This window comes from Carassius gibelio, chromosome B22 (assembly GCF_023724105.1).
Source record: "Carassius gibelio isolate Cgi1373 ecotype wild population from Czech Republic chromosome B22, carGib1.2-hapl.c, whole genome shotgun sequence".
Taxonomy (NCBI): domain Eukaryota; kingdom Metazoa; phylum Chordata; class Actinopteri; order Cypriniformes; family Cyprinidae; genus Carassius; species Carassius gibelio.
The window spans coordinates 24,457,837-24,483,106 of NC_068417.1; the positions used below are offsets into that span (position 1 = coordinate 24,457,837).

General features: G+C 37.3%; 1 protein-coding gene and 1 long non-coding RNA gene across 6 annotated transcripts in view; one reads left to right on the top strand and one right to left on the bottom strand.

Annotated features, from left to right (window-relative positions):
• LOC127986928 (dual specificity protein phosphatase CDC14AB) overlaps positions 1 to 19,538 on the bottom strand; it is a 41,715-nt gene extending 22,177 nt beyond the window's left edge. For 3 of the 5 annotated variants that reach the window (XM_052589184.1, XM_052589187.1, XM_052589186.1), the window contains exons 1-6: positions 18,924 to 19,524; positions 17,866 to 17,956; positions 17,174 to 17,249; positions 12,740 to 12,832; positions 8,212 to 8,291; positions 835 to 901 (exon numbers count right to left, since the gene is read on the bottom strand). In XM_052589184.1, coding sequence (XP_052445144.1) covers positions 835 to 901; positions 8,212 to 8,291; positions 12,740 to 12,832; positions 17,174 to 17,249; positions 17,866 to 17,956; positions 18,924 to 19,020 — 504 coding nt within the window. In that variant the 5' untranslated portion in view covers positions 19,021 to 19,524. Of the gene's footprint in view, positions 1 to 834; positions 902 to 8,211; positions 8,292 to 12,739; positions 12,833 to 17,173; positions 17,250 to 17,865; positions 17,957 to 18,923 lie in introns of all 5 variants that reach the window. The other 2 variants (XM_052589185.1, XM_052589188.1) reach the window with 2 other exon arrangements.
• The window catches only part of LOC127986930 (uncharacterized), a 71,006-nt gene extending 46,076 nt beyond the window's left edge, over positions 1 to 24,930 (top strand). The window contains exon 4 of the long non-coding RNA XR_008160994.1: positions 24,401 to 24,930. This is a non-coding gene — a long non-coding RNA (uncharacterized LOC127986930). The remainder of the gene's footprint in view (positions 1 to 24,400) is intronic.
• The last annotated feature ends 340 nt before the right edge of the window (positions 24,931 to 25,270 follow it).

A 25,270-nucleotide genomic window follows, 5' to 3' on the forward strand; every position in this document is an offset into this window, starting at 1 on the left:
TTAACAAGTCTTTCTGGCGGGTCAAGTTGAAACCACATATTGATACCGGCAAACTTGTTTTGCTGTTGCGGAGATACTTGCAAAACAGACGCGACTGACAAACTCACGTGTACACTTGCCAACTAGTTTGACAACTTTAAGCAAAGAACTGAACAGAAACACATTGTTAGGCTAAAATGTTGGTTTTGACAGAGCCTAGATAGAGTCTGGAGTGGCATCCTTTACAAACTTTAAAAGACTGATTTAACAGGGTATGAAATGTTTTTAAAATGTCTAAATTAAAATATAAAAAAGGGGATTTTGACTGTAGTGTATAGGCATTGTGTCCAAAAAAATAAAAAAAACCTATATGAAATGTTCAAACTGGGACAAATTACCCATTTAGGAAATCTGATTTTAATTGGATTCCAAAACAAATATAGATCTGGTTTGTTGAATTCAATTAGCCTTTTGCTATTGAGAATGCAAAACAAAATGGATTTGAGTTAGATACACCAGAAAGCTGAAGGCTGATTCGAACAAAGACACAAGAGAGATTCATTGCCCCGCAGCTCAAACTGAAGACACCTGTTGTGTTATATAAGCCATCAGCAGCATAACCTGCATGAAGCAATTTTTCCAACGTGTAGACACAAATGTTCCTGGATGATTAAGCAGTCGATTAGCACCTGTGAGTATAATCCAGGATTGGTGTGTACAGGTTGAGTGCTGAACCACTTAAACCTATATCTTTTGTACTAATGTAAGCTGATTAATGAATTTGCATTAGTTATTTTTTAATGATAGATCACTTTACAGATAAACATTTATATAGTACTATAGTGAACATCTCACCTTCCTAATGCCTTGCAAGCAGTCGAGGACCGTCAGGTTGTATGTGCAATTCCCAAATGAAGCATCCCTGAAAGAGAAAACAAGAAGGCATGTTAAAATTGTGTGGGTGTATTTACACAAAATACAATCGAACAAAAAAAAAGAAAAGAAAGAAACAACCACAGGAATATTAACAAGAATATCAAGTCATGTTATGCACAAAGAACAGGAACATAGACGCTAATTTCAAACCACTGCTCTCAGGTGGTCTGCTTTCATCCAGAGTAAACCATTACCTGCCCATGAATACAAGTAACGGGGTCAGGGCCTTTGTGTTTGGATGTGAGAGTGAAGGTAAAGCGACATGCGAGACTGTGCTGGTTTTTGTCATGCGTTTTTGAAGAACGTTAACCTTGCTGTGGAGAGTGTACGAGTGTGGGAAGCCAGCAACATGATGGGTTACATCTACAAAGTCGAGGCAAATTTAATGTCATGGACAGGAATGTTTTGAACACTTTCAATTCTCCAAGTTCGTTTGTTTGTGTACCTACAATTATGTCATTGGGTCAAGGGGAAGCCAGGGTTGTAATGAAATGCCTAATGCCTCAGAAACTAAAAGGGACCTATACACCATCCCTTGTTGAACGCACGTCAAGGAACAGGTTCTTTGTGTCCGTTTTAATTGAGTTTTGCATTATGCATGCGCTTAATTCGCTCTTTATGATGCAGGCTGGGTTGCATAAAAAGTGGGTCAGTGTTCTGCAGGGATCCTTTCAGAAGTCTCCCAGCGTGCCTCAATGGAAAGTATCAGGCTCCATTTACCCACACAAACACCACGTACTCGTATATGCAATCCCATAACTCCCAGAAGAGGGCATGGAGGTCTTGTGTATTGGTCCGCCGCTTCGAGGTAACAAACTCATTAGACTTGATAAGTCTATCATTACTAGGTTGATTTCTTCAAGGTACAATGAATTATATTTTTGTTGCAACGGGAAAGCACAGGGCAGAGAGAGGGGAACTCGGGTCACAGCAAGGCTATCAGCGCCGACCAATGAATGGTTTTCAAAGCAATGTTTCCATTTTAAGTTCCTCAGTATTCCCCTTGAAACAAAGAATGGTTAAAGTGCCTTGCTCAAGGAAAACACGAGATGGATTTAAACTTGCGACTTTTGGTTCCTAGCCCAAATGCCTCAACTCAAATATGAAGATAAACACTAACAAGCAGTCATTTTTTTTCTTTTTTTTTTAAGGGAGACAATAAGAAAACCCAAGCAAGTTTCCAACAGAGCTTTGAAGTTTTTTTTCCACACAATTATCTGTACCAGCAGGATCCAAGAAATGTTTGAAGATACAGCTGGAGCCTTTCCCACCAGCCAGTGGCTCATTCATCTTCCTTTTCCACAGCACAGAGAAATGTTGAGCCAATCGATTTGGCTGTAATACACAGCAGCTTACTGGCACCGATTACAGACTTACATCCTGAGGATTATGTAATGTCTCACCTCTGGGAGTGGAGGCCAGGAGTTAGACAAACCTAATTTAAAAATGGCACATTTTTTCCACTTTTCATTTACAAATTGGACATTCAGTAGATGCTTTTATTCAAGGCAACTTGCAAGATCAATCCCCTACAGAGTAAACAAAGGTCAAGTGCCATGCACAGGGGCACATCGGTTTTGCCCTTTGTGGGGTCTGGAACTTTCGGTGATCAGCCCAAAACTCAAATCTCTAGACTAGACAATGTGACGGATAGTTCTGACTAAACGACAATTACAGGCTCAAGAGCCTTTACCATAAGTGGCAGGTCAAACAATGCTATCTCATGGGAATGCATCGATAGCAATTAGTTTCTCCAACAAAGAAGTTATCAGAGAGGGCTGGTCAATGCATTCACATATAAATCTGCTTCTTTACGGTCTTAGACTGGGTTCAGAAGGCTGGGATAAACAGAGCTGTTAAGCACAGGGTGTGTCCTGGGTGAGCACTGTAGAGGAGCAAAGCAGAACAAGCTTACAAATGCCAAAACCACAAGCGGCACTTCAGCGCCGTTACGTAATACCACAGACGCAGACATGATTTGTTTTAGCAAATACAGATTTACAGCCACTGCAGTAGATGCTGTAATCATACAGGGTCAAAGTTCCTCTGAGACTTGGTAGGCTGGGTATCTTCATGATTCAAATATGATTTAATAAGTCTAAAAGCTTTCAATGCACACAACAGCTTGGCAAGACAGATACAGCTTAGCCGACCTAAAGCCGAATGAAATGACACGGCAACAAAAGCCCAAGAGACGAATTCTGATTGGATTTTTATTAGTTGACCCAAGAATTGGTGGAAAAACATACAAAAGATTACTGTATGCAAGGTCGATCGATTAAGGAAGGAATACATGAGTTCATCGGATTAAATTTGGCATACACATGCAGTAGTGAAACTTTAAAGAAACAGGAACCCCAATCTCGGAAGTGACCCTCCCCCCTTGCACACACAGGAATGGGTGTGGAGTTCCTTAAAGAGACCCAGAAGACTATTACTCTATCGTGCTATATCTGGATTAGTTGGGCTCAAATGGACTGAAAAAAACTAATTAGATCTTGCCATACAGTTCAGAGTAGGACTTGCTTACATCCTCTGAAAGACTGTCACTGCTTTTCTCTTAGTATGGTCAAATATTTGGGCAGACAGAGAAAGATATTTCCCTATTCTTACAAAATGAGACTGCAATGCCAAGGTCTGAATTGTCCACTGCAGACTGAAGCCCCCGATCCGGGTTACAAAAGCAATATTCTCAATATTTCTCAATATTTGTATAATGAACGCATACTTTTTACTTTTTTTTTTTTTTTACTTGAACATAAGCCCCTTTTCACACTGAGATTCCATAAAATACATGGGTAATGGGTCTAGGCAATTGTTCCCAAGATTTTGGTTCATTCACACTGCCAATGTTTTTCCGGAATCTGTGCATGCATTCACACACAACTCGTAAAGGTCCCGTAATAACACGTGACATCAGGATGTGACTTGTAATGTACGAGTTGAAAACGCTAGGCACATTAACTTTCACTTAAGCTGGCGAAAACTCTCAGCTTCAGCACGGATAGTGAGGAAATACCTGATCTCTGCTTCATTACAGTTTGCACATATTTTTTGTTGCGAATGTTGATCTGCCTTCAAAACACCCAGTAAAAGAGAAACACGATATCGTGTGTCATCACTACAACACACCATTAATGGCATTGGTTCTGGCTTTTGTTCACACAGTACTCGTTTTGGGACTGAACCCGGCAATTTTACTAGATCCTCAACTCAGGATCGATCCTGAAATCAATTCTGGGACGTGTTTGTGTTCACACAGAAAGCAATCCAGCAATTTTCTGGGACCAGCGTGCAGTGTGAAAGGGGCTATAGATTACACTGCCAAGAAACCATCTGAACTATCAGGTTACTTTCAAATGTCATGCTAAAAGATCTTGCTTGAAGACAATCATTTCAGGTCATGTTGTGGATACCATTATTAGGTGTAAACTTGTAGGCTATGTAAGTTTATTTCCAAGTAAGCCTTGGTGTGGGAAAATGCTGCTTTGCGACCAAGATCAATGTGCACACATTTTGGCTGGATAAACTTTTGCTTACCCAAGATCAAAACCCAACATTCCCAGGTTTTGTAGGGCTACTAAAATAGTCTAAAAAAGTGGCCAACTAAAATCCATTCAAGCCCTCTTTTTGGAACAAGAACAAATGTGATGAAAAAGGTGCAGCAGTTTATTACTTCAGAAATAAACATACCTTCTCAGCCAACATCTTGTAATTTGTTCCTTTGGTGACGTACTGGGTGTCACACAGAGCTTCACTTTATTCAATGTTATGTCCCGTTCATTGTTTCCCATCAGGACCCCTTCCCTCTCATAGACAACACAATGGTTTACTTCCTGAATTAACCAATTGCTAAGCATTACATAACTAAATGTCGCACTGTTTGTCTCCACGAGTAGCATGGCTACAGCTACGCTGCTAACAATCACATCTTTGTGGAGAAACAAGAGCCCAATTAACCTTCAAGATGGATAGAACTGCAAACAGAGTAAAAGAAGTGCCACAAGAGGTATAACTAGTAAACATTCTGCAGGATTTTATACACAATGACTAATTTAAAGTACCAGCAGACTCGCTGTTTCCTTCAGGACTTGAATCTTAGTAGTTTAACCTTTGCTTGTCCACATATCAAGATCATGCTCTAACCAGGACTATAAAACAAGTGTACACTTCATATTTTAAAAATGTTGTCACATTGACAATGCCAGTTTCACAATAAGCAGGATAAAACACTAATGGTAATAATGGTGACCTAGATGCCACTGAATATTAAGTGGCGAAGATAAATAGTTGCTTCCCAACAAGTGTAGACAAGCCCAAGGAGCAGTTGTTTTTTATAAACTAGTTCAGTCTTTAAAAACTGTAATGAGTATGTGCCTTGACTATAAGATTAAATATTTAAGAAATGCCTTATGAAAGGCATACTTTTATGACCAAATATTTTATTTAACAATATGAAATTGTTTTGCTCACATCAATTCAAGTACTAAATATCACTAAACACCAAATAAATGCTATATGTAGCCTAATAGTTAAAACACTTTTTAGGGAAAACAGAATTTAATTCAAAAACATTTTGCAGGTCAGAAAGCCAACATATTTTTTGATAATGACTCAACTGCGATTCAAAAGGAAGTGTCAGACAAAGGTTAATCTCTTAGAAATAAAGCACAAGAGCAATTGAACTAATGCCCACACAATAGACATGTTGACCAATAAACCCACCAATGAGTAACATAATTCCTTCTGGTTTCAGACACCAATGGCAGTCAATGAGTGGAAAAAAGAAAAAAAAAAATTCCCTTGATGACACGAAAGTTTGTGTTACAAAGAAAACCAAAGGGGGATTTCAGCCTTTTGGGAAAAGCATTAATAACAGCACTTAAAAACAAAGCTGCATTTTCCTGTTTGCATTCAGCGAAGGATGTTTCCAAGGCCAGAGCTAATCTATACCGGAAGCACTTACAGCTCATCTCAGAAAGCACATATATATACGGTCTGTTCCATAAACCCTCGGTTAAAAGCATCATGGGACTGCACTGAAGATTGCAGATTTAGAAAATGTAGGCCTCTTCACTATTCAGTGCATACAGCTCTGAATCATTAGCTAAAGAGAGTCCACTTTAACAATGAGTGTTTCTGTTCGATGGGTCACCCCGTCTTTCTTCGTGTCCCTCATTATATATGCATGCATAATAGAATATGCAGCTATGTGCTTGGCCTGGGTGAACTTTAAGACTTTTGTGTTTCTGGGTCAGTAAATAGGGAGGGCAGAGCTGAGGGGTCAAATCTCATTTGATGGTGGCAAACCACCAAGAGCTCTGACTAACCAGGAATACTAACTACATGGTAATGAAAAATGCCATGTGTCTGTGATTTGTGTGACAGAGTGGTTTTACAAGAGGAATAGCAATGTTCTAGATGAAATAATACCTCCATGGGAATTCTTCGTCATTTTAAGAAACAGCAGGGGGGCGTCTTGGAACCACGGCTAGCATCTAACAGGGCGACTGGGCGGTATAAAACCAAACAGCAGTCACACTGGCACAGATGTGTCTTACACATAGCATGACAGGAAAAATAGACTCGCACCGAGTTGGGAGACACATTAATCATCATGTGACCACCATACAACTGTAAGAAAGGAATATTATGGAATAAATAACACAGTTTGTTCTCAAAAATGAGATACGAGTCAATTTCCCCAGAAATTAACTTGAAATTTTGTTTTAAACCTATTCTTTCTTTCTCACCTTTGCAAAGTTTCTAATCAAATTTAATACATGATTAAAAATATTTATTAAAAGGTTATTCATTAAAATACACTCAATATTTAAATTCATATTTAAAGGTCATAAGACCATGTTTAACATCTCATAGAATGTAATTAAAATAGGGGCAGGCAAAATACCGGTGGACACGAATAAACAGTAGGAATTTGTGGTTGCTCGCATAAGATTGCTGTGCTACATGGTCACAAAAACGTATAGATTGAATTTTTTATCATTTCAGTTTAAAAACAAGTGATTTTAAGCCGTTGAAATGCAATCAGTAGTGAAAGAGAACTAATTTCACTATGTGTGTGCTGTCTGAGAGGCGCGTGCACATGAAGATGGTGCGCAGAGCACGGGAGTTATTTTTACCGTTTTATAGAACTGTTAAATACACACATTTGTTTGTGTCTAAATGTCTTTCTATGCAAGTATCCTCATAAACACAGTAATTTAGGTCTCAAGTTAAAGCAAACAGCTGAGAATGAAAACATATGTAACAGTAAATTGGATCTGGGCAGCTCTTAAAGTGACAGCAGTCTAATATTCCTGCTGTTTGTATTTCAACAAGAAAGAAAAAAATCTCACATGATAATTTTTTTTTATTAAATTAAAATATACTTAATGTTATATTAACATTTGAAAAATATTCAAAATATTTAAGGCCAAATTGTCATCTACTTTTATTTATTATTACATATGATATATTTTTTTAATTATTAAATACATCATTTTTTTTGCATGCTAACCACCAAGCCGTGACTAAAAACGATTTTTTCCCTTTTAAACATTATACTGCATGGGAACACTACTAATGAATCCCCTCTAGAGTCTAGTGATTCAATTTCAACAGTTAAACAGTTACACAAAAGTAAAAGTGAACACCTATTACTTACATTTAAAAATGACAACACTATTATCCAACAAAGTGACCCATTCACAAATCTGACAGAGCAGTTTACCACTACACACCGGCTGCACTGAGTCTAGAGCCTGCCACAGATGGTTTTAATCCTGCTCAACGGCCTTACGTACGTCCTGCTCAGCCTGGCGTACGGCCGTCAGCTCAAAGGTTTTCGTGTCCTGTCCTTTGGGACAGTTTGGAACCGAGTCCAGAATTCAGCTCAAGAAAAGAGATTACATGAGAGTGTGGACCCAGCCGCACGCTGTAATCCCAAATGAAAGGCCAGAGATGTCGACCCGCAGGGGCAAAATAATCTAATCCCGCTGCAAATATGAGCATCACTACATGGATGCACGACAACAACTATCTGGCCTGTCAGCCTCTTGGCTCGCAAAACGTCCGTGCTGTTTTTCCACTTTGCTTGTATATTTATCCGGGCAAAGAAGTTTCAGATCAGATTAGAGTGCAGTGTGCGATAAGCAAGGGAGAGATAGAGTCAGAGAGAGAGAGAAAAGTGGGAGAAATGAGGCAAAATATATACAAGCAAAGGTTTGACAAAAACAGGCATTTTTTTAAAATTCTATTTTTGCAAAAGATGTGGATATGTGGTGGCCGTCTTACCTGAAGGGAAGATATGAGGCATTGGAGCCGGAAATAAGGGCTCTGTAGGCTTCCTCTGGTGTTTTCTTTAGGTAAATCACCTGAGACGAGAAACATGAACAGTAAATGACATTAGTGCACCAGCGAAGCAGCTGAATGCTAGGTGCTAATTCTACAGGCTTTAACACAAGTGTCGTTAGTGTTAAAGATTAAAAAAAAAATCTAAAATGAGAAATGTTAAAGTGAAACAAACTGAAGTACTAAAATTACTAAAACAAAATTATAATGAAAACTGAAATGTAAAAAAATAAATAAATAAATATATATATATATATATATATATATATATATATATATATATATATAAGCCAACTTCAAATATTAGGTAAATACTATAATTTTATTTAAATAATATTAAAATGGCAGTTTGAACACAGACTTTGAACACGTTACTTATTAGCGAACTGCTTCTTTAAAATGGTTTACAATTGGATTAACTGATGGGTGGGGGGGGGCGGTGGTGATTGGTTTGAAACTATTCATTTCTAGATGCCCAATTTTTCTGGTTTTAGTCAGTGAAAATATCTTTTAAATTTAGCCAGTATGTCATCATTTTAATCCAGTCCACTGGCTGAAATGAAAATATTTTAGTCGACAATCGTGCAAAATAAGTTTTCTTGTAAAATCAGTTAATCACAATCTTACTTCCAGAAATAACCATTTGTACACAAATGGGACACCGCTACTTCCCACCCCCCATTCAATCTTTCTTCTCTCCATGTCTGTCTGTTTTCCTCTCTGTCCCATACACAAATGCACTTTCAGGGAAGTGATGTTCGGGCAGAATGTGTCACACAGCTGAGATGCTGTGGCTCAGCACAATGGGGCCCTTCTCAAGCTGGGACGACTTGTCACGGCACAGTGCGGCAGTCGCACACAGACTTGCTGAAGCGACGGGTTTTAGCGGTCATCTACTCCCTACATCCACATCAATCCCTCTTGACATCATAGAAAAGGACTCCATAATAAGATTTCTGCTCACTCCTTCAACATTTTTGTGGCTTGATGTCAGAATACAGCAGTATGGTGCCACAAAAAAGAAATGTATGTGAACCGTGCCAAAGTCCATCTTGAATTAAACAAAGAAAAAGGGGTCAGTCAACTCAAAAATTAAAATGATGTCATTTACTCAAACTCAGTTTTTTCTGAATGTTATTTTGTCCAAGGAAGAAAAATTAAAACTTTTGCTCACTCTTTTCCATGCAATTACAAAAGAATGAGTGTGAAGCTTCAAAACAGAAGCACAAAAACATTAAAATATTAAATTAAATGACACATTTTCACAGAAAATTGAGTTGTGAATAAATCATTCAGGCCTACAAGTGATCTACTGAAATGATTAAGCTAGAAGGAATGATTCATTCACAAACTGACATAGCTACGTCTCTTATAATTGGGATTTTCCATAAATAAAGAATATTTTCTTCTGTAGATAAAGTGTGCAAACATAAGTTGCATCGACGAAACGTTAAACACCGGTTTCATTAATGAATTTTATTGATTATAAAAAATAAAACCACTATAAACTCGTAATTTCGTGTCCTTCACTCCATAAGCAATCCACTAAATAAAAATAAAATAAAAAACAGGAATGAAAAAAATAAAGTATAAAGCAAACATAAATTACACTGACATTTATTTAAAACAACACTTATTAGAAATGCCAAACCTAAACGAATTACTAAACAAAACAAACTACAGGCATGTGGGAAATGCACTAGATTAGCCACAAATCCAAATGTGTTTTGCATTATTTGTACTATAAGTTGCAGCAAGTTTGATTTTCATTTATGTTTATTTTGTGCAAAAACTAGTAAATTGGAAGAGATGATGGGTTCACTTGAACGGAGGCATTTCAGGGATCCGTCACGACACACAAAAAAGCAACAAAACACTATTTATTGTTTTAAATTTCTTTAAAAAAAGTGACAAAATCTGCAGGCTTAGAATTTGTTTCACACTAAAAGTAACCTGCTCTTTCTGGTCTGTTGGCGCATTGTCAGTTTGCTCTTTGCGCTGTGATGTGTTTTTCACTGTGTGAGAGCGTCATGTCTTGTCGGATGTAGCAACAGTAACGAAAGGGTTTGGGTCTTTGCGAACTGCTAATGGCATGGAAAGAGCAAGCCGCACACTCTTCAAAACAACAAACAGAATTTCAATTTTTGGCTAAACCGAACTTTGAGATCTCCAGTACTTGACCACACTGAAACTTGACCTCACTCCCAGTTCTTGTTTTGCTTTTGAAGGCTGTGTCTGTGCAGGAGACCATAGCTTTATAATTTGTGCACGAGCTCATGAAATATACACCGGCCGAACAATTAGCTGAACAGTTCGGCAGATTAAGTTCAGTCCCGTGAGAAGGGTCAGCGCTTGTTTGTTTGTGTTGCGACCTACTGTCCCACTTGACTCAGATGGAAGATCTTAGCACAGCTACAAATGATTTCCTTCATACGATAAAACTGGGTCATCTACCGCAGGGCAAATCAGCAGCAAACATCTGCGCTTGCCAGAGGAGTGCATCCCACACAAGCCTGGATCAATAAAAACCTACTTACAGAAAATTCATTTCAAGAGCAGACAGACAAAAGCACTACATTGAACACATATCCATGCACGCAGTGAGTGATGGGCAAGACCATGTAGAGCAGAAACTAGGTTTTATGCAATTTGGAAATGATTATGCCAGTAAATGAGAGAATTATTTAAAACACAAGCTTTATTGAGTCTATAGGAGAGAATCTGCAAGATTTGATGGCCGTCTCCAGAGGTTAGGTTTTTGAAGGAAGCTAAAATGAGTTTCCATTAAAGACAACTAAATTAAAAATTGGGATCAAGGTTCAAACTAAATTTAGACTGGGAGGAAAAAGGCGACTATTCCTAGTAGACTGATTTTGAGGAAGTACACCAACTTTGAGGGATATTTGCAAGATAATTAGAATTGCAAAGACAAAAATGAAAGCAGCCCACATTTTCTGTACATTTTTTGTCAAGTTTACCTCACAATCTTTTGAATGCTGTACACTCATTTCAAGTTCATCAAACTTAGTGTCAAATTATACATATATAAGGGTTTTATGTACATTTCTCCCCAAAATATACTTGCATATAACTTGTTTTATCCCAGCTGTAAATTGAGTTGTGAATTGCATGTCAAGTTTTATGGATAAATCATTTTTATGAATGTAGACCTAGGTTAAACAATGAATTCTGACTGTTCACACTGAAATCATAATTGTGGAAAAAAAAAAAAAAAGATGTATTACTATGATGCAAAGCTGAATTTTTAGCCATTACTCTTGTTTTCAGTGTCACATGGCCCTTTAGAAATGATTTTAAAATGCCGAGCATAAGAATCATCTTTAAAAAAAAACATTTGAACATTTTTAATTATTCCAAACTTTTGACCTATAGTTCTGAATACTTCGCAAAATAACAAAATAAATAAGGAAACCACAACCATAAGAGGAAAGTGGAGTCGCAGGTACAAACATCCAGCACAAGATTTATGGTGGCAAGTATTGCATCACAGTCCAAAACCAGATTATACAGAAAACCAGATTATCACTCGTCATGGCCCTTATCCAGAGAAAAGCAAATGTACATCAGATCCCCACCTCTTTGAAAAGACCAGAATCAGGTGAAAAAAGATGTTGATATTGCAGAACACCCTTTTCAGTTCAGTTTGAAGGAAACTGGAGATGCATCTCTCATACCACTTCCTGTCCATGTTGCCATTTAGGACTCATCAATATTCATGAGGAAAGAGGCATTCTTATCTCCCACAGCTTATCTCATAGTGTGAGACAGCAGCTGCTTTGACTGTACAAATCAGCACAAATAAACATAATATACTGAGCAGATGTGCATGCTTGATTAATTGCGGATCAAGCTATGAATATTATTGGGGAAAAAATTGGTGCCATGACCCTGTAAAACTGGTAAGTAATTTAAAAGGAGGGCTGATCAAAATGGTACACTGACCCACATTACTTTGACAAAGCCAACGGTGCCATCTGAGTACTAAATCTGCCCAGACTTAAGTGCAACACGAACAGGAAGAGGAGAGGTCCATTGGCGCAATCAGCTGGAATGGCTCATACGGCCATAGTGTTTCACAAGGACCGCTGTGTACACTGTGGTCTACATGAATGAATGCAGTGGAACAGGACAAACTGGCATGCGATCCAGTCAAGGACATAGTTCTTGTGCCGCCACAACGCGGGGGACGCACAAGTCAGTCAGCACTCTGTCGCTGTCTCTGAGGGGGAGTCTGGAATGAAGACACTGGCAAACATCCGAGACGACTTTGTATGGCAAACGAATTTGCTGTCAATGTGGGAGGATTATTGGTTTTAATGGAAACAGCTGAATGGCTAATTTGCAGGGGCATGACAGATTCGGCCATGAATGCGAATCCTCGAGACTGGTGAAAGCAATTGATGACAGTTACAGAGGAAGACAGAGGGAAAGACAGAAGTGAGATACTCACAGCATAAGCACCAATGAGCACAGCAGCGTTAGCCCTTTTGCGCTGGTCGAAGCTGGTGTAGTGCACAATCCTCTTTCTGGTCAGTGTAAATGACTGAAAAAAAAACAAAAAAAAAACAAATGCATTGTAAACAAAGTAAGAAAATGCTTTGAAAATATACAATTTATTCTGGATAGCTTGGATTACATCAATTGTTCAATGTAGTTTTTATTGAAAATGAAATAGCATAAGGTTGCACAACTTACCTGTTGTAAGTTTTTAGCAAAAACGATATGTACATTAATCAGAAATCATTTTGCAATTTAAGTACCAAACAGCATTAATGTCATTTAAAAAAATAAAAATAAATAAACATAAAAAAAAAAAAACACCTGCATTGATAACTACAACGTAAAACATGACTTTAAACCAATGTTAAGAGATTAATGGACTTTTTTTTCCCCCCACAAAACTTTTGTATTTGTTATTTTAACAAACACCAAGTTTAGTCAACAAAATAAGATTTTCTTATTTTCATTAAAAATATAACAAAATTTGCTAATTTCTTTAAAATCCTACTGACATAAAAGCATTTCAAAGAAACTAATGCAACATATGTTGCATTATACAGTCAATTTGTATCAAATCAAAACTCCCATGTTTAGTCCAAAAATATTTAAACATTTTCAAAAATATAAAACATTTGCATTTCAATTTCAGAAACTGAAATGTAGTTCGTTACATTACGCAATTTATACCAACCGTTAAACTTTTTGCCAAAAAGCATTTTAACAAACCAAACATTTCATAAAACTGCTTGGTTTTCGTTAACAGAAATTTAAATGCATTTTTATACAAAAATTTGAAATGTTTCCAAATTCATCACCCATTTATCATGGTTTTCACTATAATGGTATTTAAAGGAACTCCAATAAAAATTGGATAAAGATTTTGTTTTTATCAGTCAGTGCATCAATCTTTTTGTTAAAGCATTTTAACATGAAGAGAAAAAAAAACTGCAATAACCACTTAATTCGTTGGTTTATCTTGATTAAAGATTAAAATCTTGGTTAATATAAAATCACTCCAAACCAATTTACAGTTAACATGGCTGGTTAGATGTTCGGGAAACAGGTTATGAGAATCACATCAATAAAAATCATTTTCACAGACCTAAAAAACACCTTTATGTGTACTTAACCTAGCCTGAGGTGTTCTCTTGATGATTCAATTGAACGTGTTTTACATGAAGGAATTTGGAGACAGATGTTGGAGCATCTGCCCCATCTGCTGCAGTAATATGAAGGGAAGTGCTGCAGGTGTGCCGCAATGTGTGCGGAAGAGAGACAGCATGTAGCTGCTAAAAGGCAACTCGTGCATAGACACAGGCCAAAAGCTTCAGAATAATCTGTGCCAGAGCCGAGCTGAACTGAAAAGCCCTCAAAGCATCTGTTCCTGTGTCGCTCCACATGCCGCAGAGTAAAGATTTGGCTGGGTAGGAATAACAGTGGAAACAAACTGCCGGCACAACAAATGAGGATTCAAACTTTTCCACCTACCATCCACCCTCAAAGAAAAAGAGACATACCAAAGGTAAAACTAAAGAAATTAATTTTCCAAAAGCTCTCTAAGCTGAGATTTTTTTTTTTTTTTAACAGAACCTTTTTTTTTTTTTTAATGACCTTTTTTGCCTTTTTAATAAATTTTTTTAATATTTTCTGTCTTAACTTTAAAAAAATTTGTGAAGTCATAACAGGGTTGAAACCTTTTATCTTTTCAATGATAAGCACAGTAATATTCCATGTCAACTAGTTTGCAAATTGAAGGTGTAAAAGTCATTCTTTCTCAGAGTATATAGTAACAATAAAGTATTGTAATAGTAACAGGGTTGAACCCTTTTATCCTTCCAAGTTATATCGATAAGCACAGCAAAACTAAATGTTAACTAGTCTGGAAAGTGACAATCTACAAGTAATCTTTCTCAAAATTTAAGTAACAGTTCAATTATTTTATATTTCCAAAATGAAATCAATAAGCAAAACAATACTGAATGTCAACTAGTTTGGAAAGTGAAAATGTAGAGGTCATCTTTTCTCATTGAGTCACAGTAACAGGGTTGAACCTGTTCATCTTTCCAAGGTAAATCGATAAGCAAAACAATATTGAATGTCAACTAGTTTGGAAACTCGATATCCTTTCCTTTCTCTAGCCTCTCTTGATCTCTTCTCACAGAGTCAAAGTAACAGGGTTGAACCCTTTTTTTACTTCACAGGCAAATCAATAAGCGAAATGTTAACCTTAACTCAAAAAGTTAATTGTCATTGTCATGTAAAACAGCAACATCCACATGCAGGAGGTGATTATGCTATTAAGGGGAAGAAATCTGTAGAAAATTAAATTCATCTTAAAAACTAAAGCAATCTCAAGAATGACAGTGTTTTTTAAACTGATTGTGCTTTAAAAACACCAACTTGAGATTGCACAAGATCCACTAAGCAATGCTAGAAAGCTGACCTTGTGATAACCAGATACTAGAACAGATATTACCCAAGCTTCCCTTTCTTGCTGCTTGGTTCCTCCAGCCTACAACCAATCATGCAGGCCCAAACCGGTGAGGTTAGAAAAAAAAAAGAAAAAAAATCATCCCCAAGGCAACAACTAGTAAAATTACAAACAGGCGGTCATATTCGCATGTGGTTGGATGGGCGTGGACATAGTGAAAGTGGTTAGGAGGGAAACACATGCTTTTACCACAGGACTTTACCTTTAAAATTCCAAAACATGAACACATGAGAGAACTACACCTTGCCAGCTTTAGGAACACAGAACAAAACACAAAGATAAAATGGTTGATTATTATTCAAACGCCTTCTTTTCGCTTGCACAGTTGCTTAAGAAAGTGGACATGTCAGCGGAATTAATCAGTACAAGGACACCATTAACTTCTTGTGTACTTTTGGTTTGGTCCTCTTTGCTAACCTCTAAATTGCAAATTGGAAATTAAAGTTGGAGGCATGTCAAGTTAACCGTTTTTATGCTCCTGAAGACTGATGAATCTTAACAACTACATTTCCAGCGGAGGAATATTGTAGCTTCGCTCCAAAACCACGTGAGCTGCCTACCTAAACCGCAAAGGTTCTTTTCAAAAAAGGCAGGTGGCTGAATTGCACTATTACGAACCTTTAGCCAAAATATTAGGAAGAACCACATGTATCATTAGCGGAGAAGGTCCCAGAATGCATCACAATGAGTTCAGAATACTAGGACGGTGTACAATGTACTTATTTCATTTGAAAATTAAATATAAAGTTCCAATTAAAAAACAGACTTGTTCACAAAGTTTGTTATCTTAACAACGCACTGTTGTAAAACTATAGGAATTAACCGAGTTGCACCCTTGTAGTGTTCTAAATCAGTCACCTATGAGGTTACATTTCAGATAAAATGCTGCCTTAGAAGGTAACTGTCTACATAGGGAGCAGCAAGCAAGGAAGCTCACTAGGTTTTGGAAAGCAGTTAGCGTAACCCTAGTAAAAGCTAGAATTTCACAGGAGGTAAACAAGACAAAGCAGTTCCCTTTAGACCGTGTCTACATTAGCAACCAAATGAAAATCTGTGAGTTGATGGATTGGGATGGATCACATAATAACCCTCCCCCATCACAACAGATGTGTGCAGAGCACTACTCGGACATCTAATCCCCCTTCATAAATCCTTGGCCAAGGCCAACGCCAGTGTCTGCTGCTAAAGTCTGAGTGGATGAAAGAAAAAAGGTCACATCTAATGCCAACATTTGTTACATCTGATAGAAGGAAGGATCAGGCCTTAGAGATCAGGAACGGTGACATAACTTGCAACTCACTTTCTGTGGGCACTGAGATTGAAGTAGATCGTAATCTGTACCTTGCTGGAATTCTGTTCAATGCCATGACAATTGTGGGGAAAGAGAACGTAAGATCTGAATAGTGAAACTTTGGCCTAGTAGATAGGTCTTAAGTTTGCAACCAGAAGGTGATTGGTTCAGTCTCCAAAGTGATCAAGACGCACCATTGTGCAAGGCACTTGGGGAAGCTTAATTAATTATTTTATTAATACAGAGTATGTAAAAACATTTAAACTGTTGTTTTATCCTATTGAGCCTCTGTTCAGAGAGTCGCTTTTATTTAAAAGGAGCACAAGCAGTTTCGCCTTACATACGTGGCATAAAACGTGCTGATGGCTTGATAAAGTGAGGGTGGAAGGGGATGTTTTCTAGCTGTAGCTGAAGTTCAATGCTGTATCATTAGGTTTAAATTCCCATCCTATATTACAAACAAAGGAAACGTCAGCACATCAGCCCAAAATATCCAGCAACGGGGCGAGAGTGCAAATTCCTCAGATTTTTTTCATTGGCGTAGCAACATACCGCACATTCTTCAGGAGGAACGTAACAAATCGAGCAGGTGGTGGACTCACCTTGAGCTTTTTGTTGAGTTTACAGCAATATCTGTACAGCATAGCGAGGTTGAGGGGTCCAAAATCGGCATAGAAGCTATAAAAGAGAGCAACGTCTTTAAAATGTATTGTTTAAGAAGTAAAAACATTTATTTAAATAGTCAACATGGACAGAATGGCTAATGGGGCCTTTTACTGCCTCAATCTGTGGCCCAAAGACATGGAAGAAAGCCAATGCAGGTGTTAAACGAATACAGAAAGACAAAAAAATCTAGTTCCTGTGTTGGAATGTACTATGCATACGTTGTGTTCACTTGCAGTTTCAAATACAAGCAATACATTTACATAATGGAACGTACTCTTTATTCGAACATTGAAATTTGCAATTATGATAAGAATCTTTTTAAAAAGAGTCTTCTAAAAGTCTTCTAAAAAACAATAACCTATCGTTGGAAGTCAGCCGCAAAGTGTTTTCTTTCAAAATATCTGTCAGAATGATGCGAAGAACATTAGTTCCATTTTTCTCTAATCTTCCCACACGCAGAAATTCTAAACAAATGATTGACAGGCCCATTATGGAACGCTGGAAAGATCAAATTAAACTTTTACTAAAGGAAGCATTCGATTAAAGAGTTATGTAACAGACTTTGGAACAGTTTCCCGCCTGCTGGGGGTTTTGACTCTGAAAGATGACTGAGGGAGGGAGAACTCACTTTTCGTACACAAACTCCTCATCTGTGCTGAAGTAATGCGTGTTTGCGGTGCTTTTCGGCTTACTCCGTAATGTTGCAAAATAGAGTCGATCTGGAAAAAAGGGAAAAAATTACACATGGCTGGTTAAACAAGCTGGTACAGTTATAAAACAACTATTAATACTCTACAGAGATAAGATTTTGTCAGCAGATAACTGGCTTGGGTTTAATCATCTGCAACAATGGACTTATCCCACTGTAGCTTTAAATACACTTAAATATGAATGTGAATTATCATTTTACTGGGACTTTAGCCAATAAGAGAAAATCTAATATGTATATATTCATTCTGAAAGATAAAATCGAAAAATCTATGAATTCACATGGGTTTAAAAAAAAAAATTCTATTACACAAAGAAATGCCACCATTAGTATAAACTGCATTGTGACATAATTATATTAAGGTATATATAGCAGGAGTAAACCGGGTTGACAGTTCATTTATCCATCACTAGTCATGTGCTTGAGATCATTAAGCTACCAAGTGTTTATTAAAGATAAATGCTGATATTTCTAAAAAATATCCCATTTTCAGTAACCAACAGTTTATTACACAAAATGAGAATAACAGGGTTGACCATTTAAGACCTTTTAAAAAGACAAAACATTTGCCCTGAAAGAAGTGATGGCTTTATGACCATGTATGCACATAATTGTATAAAGAGATTCTTCATAAAAGACAGTAATCTTGGTAATAGGATTGATGCATTATCTGTGGACACGTTATTATACACAAATAATACAAAACAAGTTATTAATATTTTAAGTAATAATTTAAATTATTTCCATTTTCATGCTAATTATTAACTTAATTATTTTTATAAAGAAAATAACATCATAAATCAAACTAAAACGACATTTAAATAAATAAAAAACGTGCTTCATGTTAAATAAGATGAGCGATTATTCAATAACACGCTGCAAAAGTTGGTGCAGGTCTCTGAAGGCTGAAGCGAGTATTTCTCAACACAATGAATTAAAGTTAGACAAACAGAAGCTCCTCAGCAACGTCAACTCACCTTTAATGAACTCCGTAGCACCGATTAAATCATTATCTTCAGCCATTTTAAACAAAGTTGTGAGTATCGCGGAGTGTTTTAAGTTGTCGAGAGTCATCGACGGCGCGCGAGCGAGGCGCAGCTTTCTCTTTAAAGGAAGGACAAACTCTACTGCTGCTGGTTTGAAATCAGTTTCCTCTCAACGGACGCGACTTCTCTCGGAGCTGATGGCGCTAATATTCCGAGAAGTTCAAGAACAGAAAAGCTTAATGAAATGTGTAAACAAGGCACTTGAATCTTGTGGCATTCTTCCACGCGTAAAAGGTGAAGAAAAAGAAAAAGCTGCAACTTCTCAAGCTGTTAAAACAACTCAAGATGCGTCATATCGACATCCCAACTCCGGCGTCCCGCGTAAAAGTGCTCGAGTGATTGGTTTTCTCTCTCGCGTGCGCAGTCAAACCGCCATTCGTCGTATTATATATCCGTTTTCGCTTTAAACCGAGCAGATATGAGTCGCGATCCTTTGCGTGGTAACGTTAACTCTGCCCTAGTCATTAGGTGGAAATGTTTCAGTGGCCATGGTCGAGGACAGTCAAGAAAGAGCTTAAAGGGATATCACGTGGTTCGGAGATGTCCAATCAGCGGCACGGAAAGATGTTTCTCGGGTTAACTCTAACTCAACCAATGAGAGGACGAGAAGTTGTTTTACTCTGAGAGAAACGTCAACCTGCGGAAGTTTTGAGTTTTACTCAGTGCCCTACTTGAATTTTTTGTATATTCTGATACAGTTAAGTAGAACGTTGCTATGTACATTGTTGTATAATAAGGGAAATTATTATACTTAATACTAGGACAAATTGTTATCTATCTATCTATCTATCTATCTATCTGTCGGTCTGTTCATCTGTCCGTCCATCCGTCCGTCCATTCATCCATCTGTCATTCCATATTTCTATCTATCTAGTCTGTCTGTCTGTCTGTCTGTCTGACTGTCTGTCTGACTGTCTGTCTGTCTGTCTCCATCCATCCATCCATCATTCCATCTTTCTGTCCATCCATCCATTCATCCATCTATAATTCCATATTTCTGTCCATCCATCCATTAATCCATCTTTCTGTCCATCCATCTTTCTGTCCATCCATTTATCTGTCCGTCTGTCCATCCATTCATCCATCTACAGTATCATTCCATCTTTCTATTCATCAATCTATCTGTCCGTCCATCCATGCATAATAATAATAATAATACATTTTATTTAAAGGCGCCTTTCATGGCACTCAAGGACACCTTAAACAATTCATTAAAAAAAAAAGACATTACTCAATCAAACCAGTACAACAACAAACATTAAATCACATAAAAGCCTGCCTAAACAGATATGTTTTAAGACGAGATTTAAAAACTGAGAGACTAGAACTGTTGCGAACTTCTACAGGAAGAGAGTTCCATAAATGGGGAGCAGCAAAGCCAAAAGCTCGTGACCCCAGAGAAGTTGTCCGAGTGCGTGGCTGAACAAGTGTAAGTGCAGAAGCAGATCTTAGAGTGCGGGAAGGAGTGTGTATATGAAGAAGATCATGGAGATATGAAGGAGCCAAATTGTTAAGTGCTTTGTAAGTTAAAAGTAAAATTTTAAAATTCACACGGAATTTAACCGGGAGCCAATGCAGCTTCTGTAAAACAGGAGAAATGTGTTCAAAAGTGGAAGTTTTGGTAATGACTCGAGCTGCAGCATTCTGTACTAACTGTAATTTATGAAGAGATTTGGAAGGAAGCCCATAAAACAAAGCATTACAATAGTCGATTCTTGATGTTACAAGAGCATGCACAAGCGTAGCGTAGCAGTACTCCTGAGTGAAAGGACAGGGCGCAGACGACTTATATTGCGAATATGGAAAAATGCAGAACGGGTAACACTATTTATGTGAGATTCAAAAGACAAAGTTGTGTCAAAAATGACACCTAAACTTTTGACCTGATTCGATAGAGGAACAGAACAGTTATTTATTTCCAGAGAAGAAATATTCAACTTATTGTTTTTTTTTAACCAACAAGAAGAATTTCTGTTTTACTGCTGTTCAATTGTAGAAAATTACTTGAAAACCAATCTTTTAATTCACTTAGGCACTCACCAAGAACAGAAGAGGGAAACTTAGAAGAAGGTTTAGAAGACAGGTAAAGTTGGGTGTCGTCAGCATAACAATGAAAGTGGATATCATATTTCCTAAAAATGCTGCCAATAGGTAAAAGATAAATAATAAACAGAAGAGGTCCTAAAACAGAGCCCTGGGGAACACCAGTGACAGTAATTCCAATAGATTCCAGCCTGCTCAAAAGTATGGGATGTGAAATGGTGTCAAATGCTGCACTAAGGTCAAGAAGTATAAGTATTGATAGAAGACCAGCATCAGCCGCTAGTAATAGATCATTAGAAATCTTTACAAGTGCAGTTTCAACACTGTGAAAAGCACGAAACCCTGATTGTAACTGCTCATATAAATTATTGCAAGAGAGATGTTCACGGAGCTGATGAGCAACAATTTTTTCCAGGATTTTTGACAGAAACGGTAGATTTGAAATAGGTCGAAAATTAGCAAAATTCTTTGTGTCTGTCCCAGGTTTCTTAAGAATAGGTGTTATAACAACAGTTTTAAGTGCAGTAGGGACAGTGCCAGTAAGAAGTGATGCATGCATAATATCAGTGATTAAAGAGGAAAGAAATGATAAACCAGCTTTAACCAAGTGAGTCGGTAATGGATCCAATTGACAGGTGACAGATTTAGATTTTTGTACAATGAAACAAATGTCCTCAACTGTTGGAATTTTAAAAACAGAAAATGAAAATAAGGGAGATGGCGCAAAGCTAGAATGAGTTTTGTTCCGATCAGGGTTTGGTGAAACCAATTGCTGATGGATGTGTTCAATTTTCTTATTAAAAAAGAGCATAAATGAGTTTATATCCCCGTTAGAACACTCAGGTGGCTTTAAAATAGTGTTAATCACAGAGAATAAAGATTTTTGGTTTCCTACACCAGATCCAATTAAACCTGCATAATAATCTGATTTTGCTGTGGAAAGAGCAGTCTTATAAACTTGCATGTGATCAGCATACAAATCTTTATGAACTACAAGTCCAGTCTTGGAGTACAAGCGTTCTAATCGACGCCCTTTGACTTTTAGCAGACGAAGATCCGATGTAAACCAGGGTGCAGAGTTGACAAACGAAACATTCCTTTTCAATGGAGCACAAGTGTCGAGGATCATTTGAAGATTGTCATTATAATGCTGGATTAAATCTTCAAGATTCCCTGAAAGGTCTTTGTGGGGAAGTGTGGACAAACATTCTCCAAGGATTGAGGGATCAATGTTCTTAATATTACGAAATGTGATTGTTCATCCATCTTTCTGTCCATCAATCTATATGTCCATCTGTCCATACATCATTCCATCTATCTATCTATCTATCTATCTATCTATCTATCTATCTATCTATCTATCTATCTATCTATCTATCTATCTATGTCCGTCGGTTAGTCCATCCACCCATCCATCCATCCATCAATCCATCCATCTATCATTCCATCTTTCTGTCTGTCCGTCCATCTATCAATCTATCATGTCATCTTTTTGTCCGTCTGTCCATCTATCTGTCCATCCATCCGTCCATCCATCTATCTATCTATCTATCTATCTATCTATCTATCTATCTATCTATCTATCTATCTATCTATCTATCTGTCTGTCTGTCTGTCTGTCTGTCTGTCTGTCTGTCTGTCTGTCTGTCTGTCTGTCTGTCTGTCTGTCCGTCCGTCCGTCCGTCCGTCCGTCCGTCCGTCCATCCATCCATCCATCCATCCATCCATCTTTCTGTACATCCATCTGTCCATTTGTCTGTTCATCCATCATTCCATCTTTCTGTCTATCAATCGATCTATCTGTCCGTCCATCCATCCATCTATCATTCCATCTTTCTGTCCATCAATCTAATTATCTGTCTGTCCGTCCATCCATCACTCCATCTTTCGGTCCATCCATCCACTCATCCATCTATCATTCCATATTTCTGTCCATACATCTATCTGTCTGTCCATCCATCCATCTTTCTGTCCGTCTGTCCATCCATTCATCCATCTACAGTATCATTCCATCTTTGTCCATCAATCTATCTGTCTGTCCAATCATCCATTCATCCATCCATCATTCCATCTCTCTGTCCATCAATCTAACTATCTGTCCGTCCATCCATCCATCCATATATCTATCATTCCATCTGTCTGTCCATCCGTCCGTCCATCTATCAATCTATCATGTCATCTTTTTGTCTGTCCATCTGTCTGTCTGTCTGTCTATCTATCTATCCGTCCATCTATCTTTCCATCTTTCTGTCGGTCCATCTATCAGTGAAGCCGAACACAAGTGTTCAGTGGTGTTATTATTGAGGCGGTTCACAGCAGCAGCTGAGAGTTCATGTATGAAGCAGATGGACGTCATGAAGCAGATTAGTAATGTAGGTCCATTCATGACCACTCAGACTGATCTCTCTGGATTGTTTTTACGTGTTTAGGCAGCAAACAAAGCAAACCAGGATGTTTTGGTGCATTGCGCGTGGGATTTGAATAATCTGCAAATGAGTAAACAACACAGTGAACCAGCTGCCCCTCGGCTAGAAGAACTAGCTTGTGCTTCTTTTTGATATTATTACATTAGCATACTTCTAGAGCCTAGGAAATTGTGTTATGATTTATTCGTCCCCATGTTGTTCCAAACACCCTTTCTTTCATTTGTGTAACACAACAGAATATATTTTGAAAGTCACTGGGGTCCGTTTATTTCACTGAACTTTATTGTATGGAGAAAAAGGTTCTTCAAAATATCTGTATACATCATAATTGTATTTGTTTTGTTTTAAATTTAATAAAATTATTAAATAGTAATTATTTAACCATTTTTAAAATCCAGACATTAACCATAAAATCCCACAAAATTGATGAAAATAAAGAAATATGTAAAATGAATACATTTTTAATTTATCAAAGCTTTTGTTTGTTTGATCAGAGATTTTATTATATAGTTATTTATTTCTGCAAATGGTGCCTTGTATGTTTTAATAATAAAACATTTATAAATACATTATTTTAATTTAAATTATTTACTTATTATTATATTTGTTACAGCTAATTTCTATATGTAAATTCAAATTAATATTTTGTCAATAAACATCCTTTTTTTTATAAATGATACATTTTTAATAGTTTCTTGTATTTTTAATAATGAATAGAATTTAAAATGAGTAACTGTTTATTAATTTTACATATTTAAATCTAAATGGTAAATATTTTTCAAACCAAATAAACTTATATAAATATATCAAATAAATAATTATTATTTATATTTCTTTAAGTAAACAACTTTTTGGGTGGACTATCTCTCTCTTTACACACACACACACACGTATGTACTGTTGGAGACATCAGTGCATCCTGTGGTTTTTTATTTTCAGTCAAACGGAGCAGGACTACTGTCATATGCATCTTTCAAGTCATATAAACAACATTCAACATTCAATTTGAGGCAAAGTCCATCTTACCTCCTACTAAGGAGATCCAGACCTTGTGGACGGCTGTGGCTGACTGGCTCCATTCACTATTCTCCTGGGATCTCCAGGATACAGCGTCTGACATGCCTTCATGGAGGTTTAGCAGAGCCGCGTTTGGTGGGACCCTCTGGAACGGACCCTCGACCAGATTGTGTTGTGGTCTGCGGGGACAGAGTGTGCCAGTGGAACAGAGCGGGGAGGATCTGGTTCACTCGGCCCGCTCAGGTTTCCTCACATTGAGCTCATGTTACAGTCCTGGCAAGGTGTGACTCTCAAAGTTCCTCTTCCGAACCGAGTGCACTATTAAGACGCTTCTTCCTCCGGATCATCTTGTCACATGTATTGTATCTATGCTTTTTAGAGCATGCTAGCTATTGTTTTGGTTCTGTACAGGCAGATGACATCATGGAAAAGTAAAGTTACGGGTTTCACAAGTGCTAGTGAAAATGGGTGTTTTTTTCACTGTGTGTTTTTAGGTCAACTATTGACACTGTTGGCACGAGGTGAGTGAGGTCATGTTGAAGACTTATTGTAAATTGGGGATTTTTTTGCTCAGTGGTCAGATTAGATTGAAAAAAAGAAATTTCCTGACATCATGATGACACAACAGAGTCTTTAAAACCCTCCAAAAGGGGTCACTGTTCACTGGTTTAAAAACAAACAAACAAACAAAAAAAACTACTAAAAACTATATATATATATATATATATATATATATATATATATATATATATATATATATATATATATATATATATATATATATATATAGAT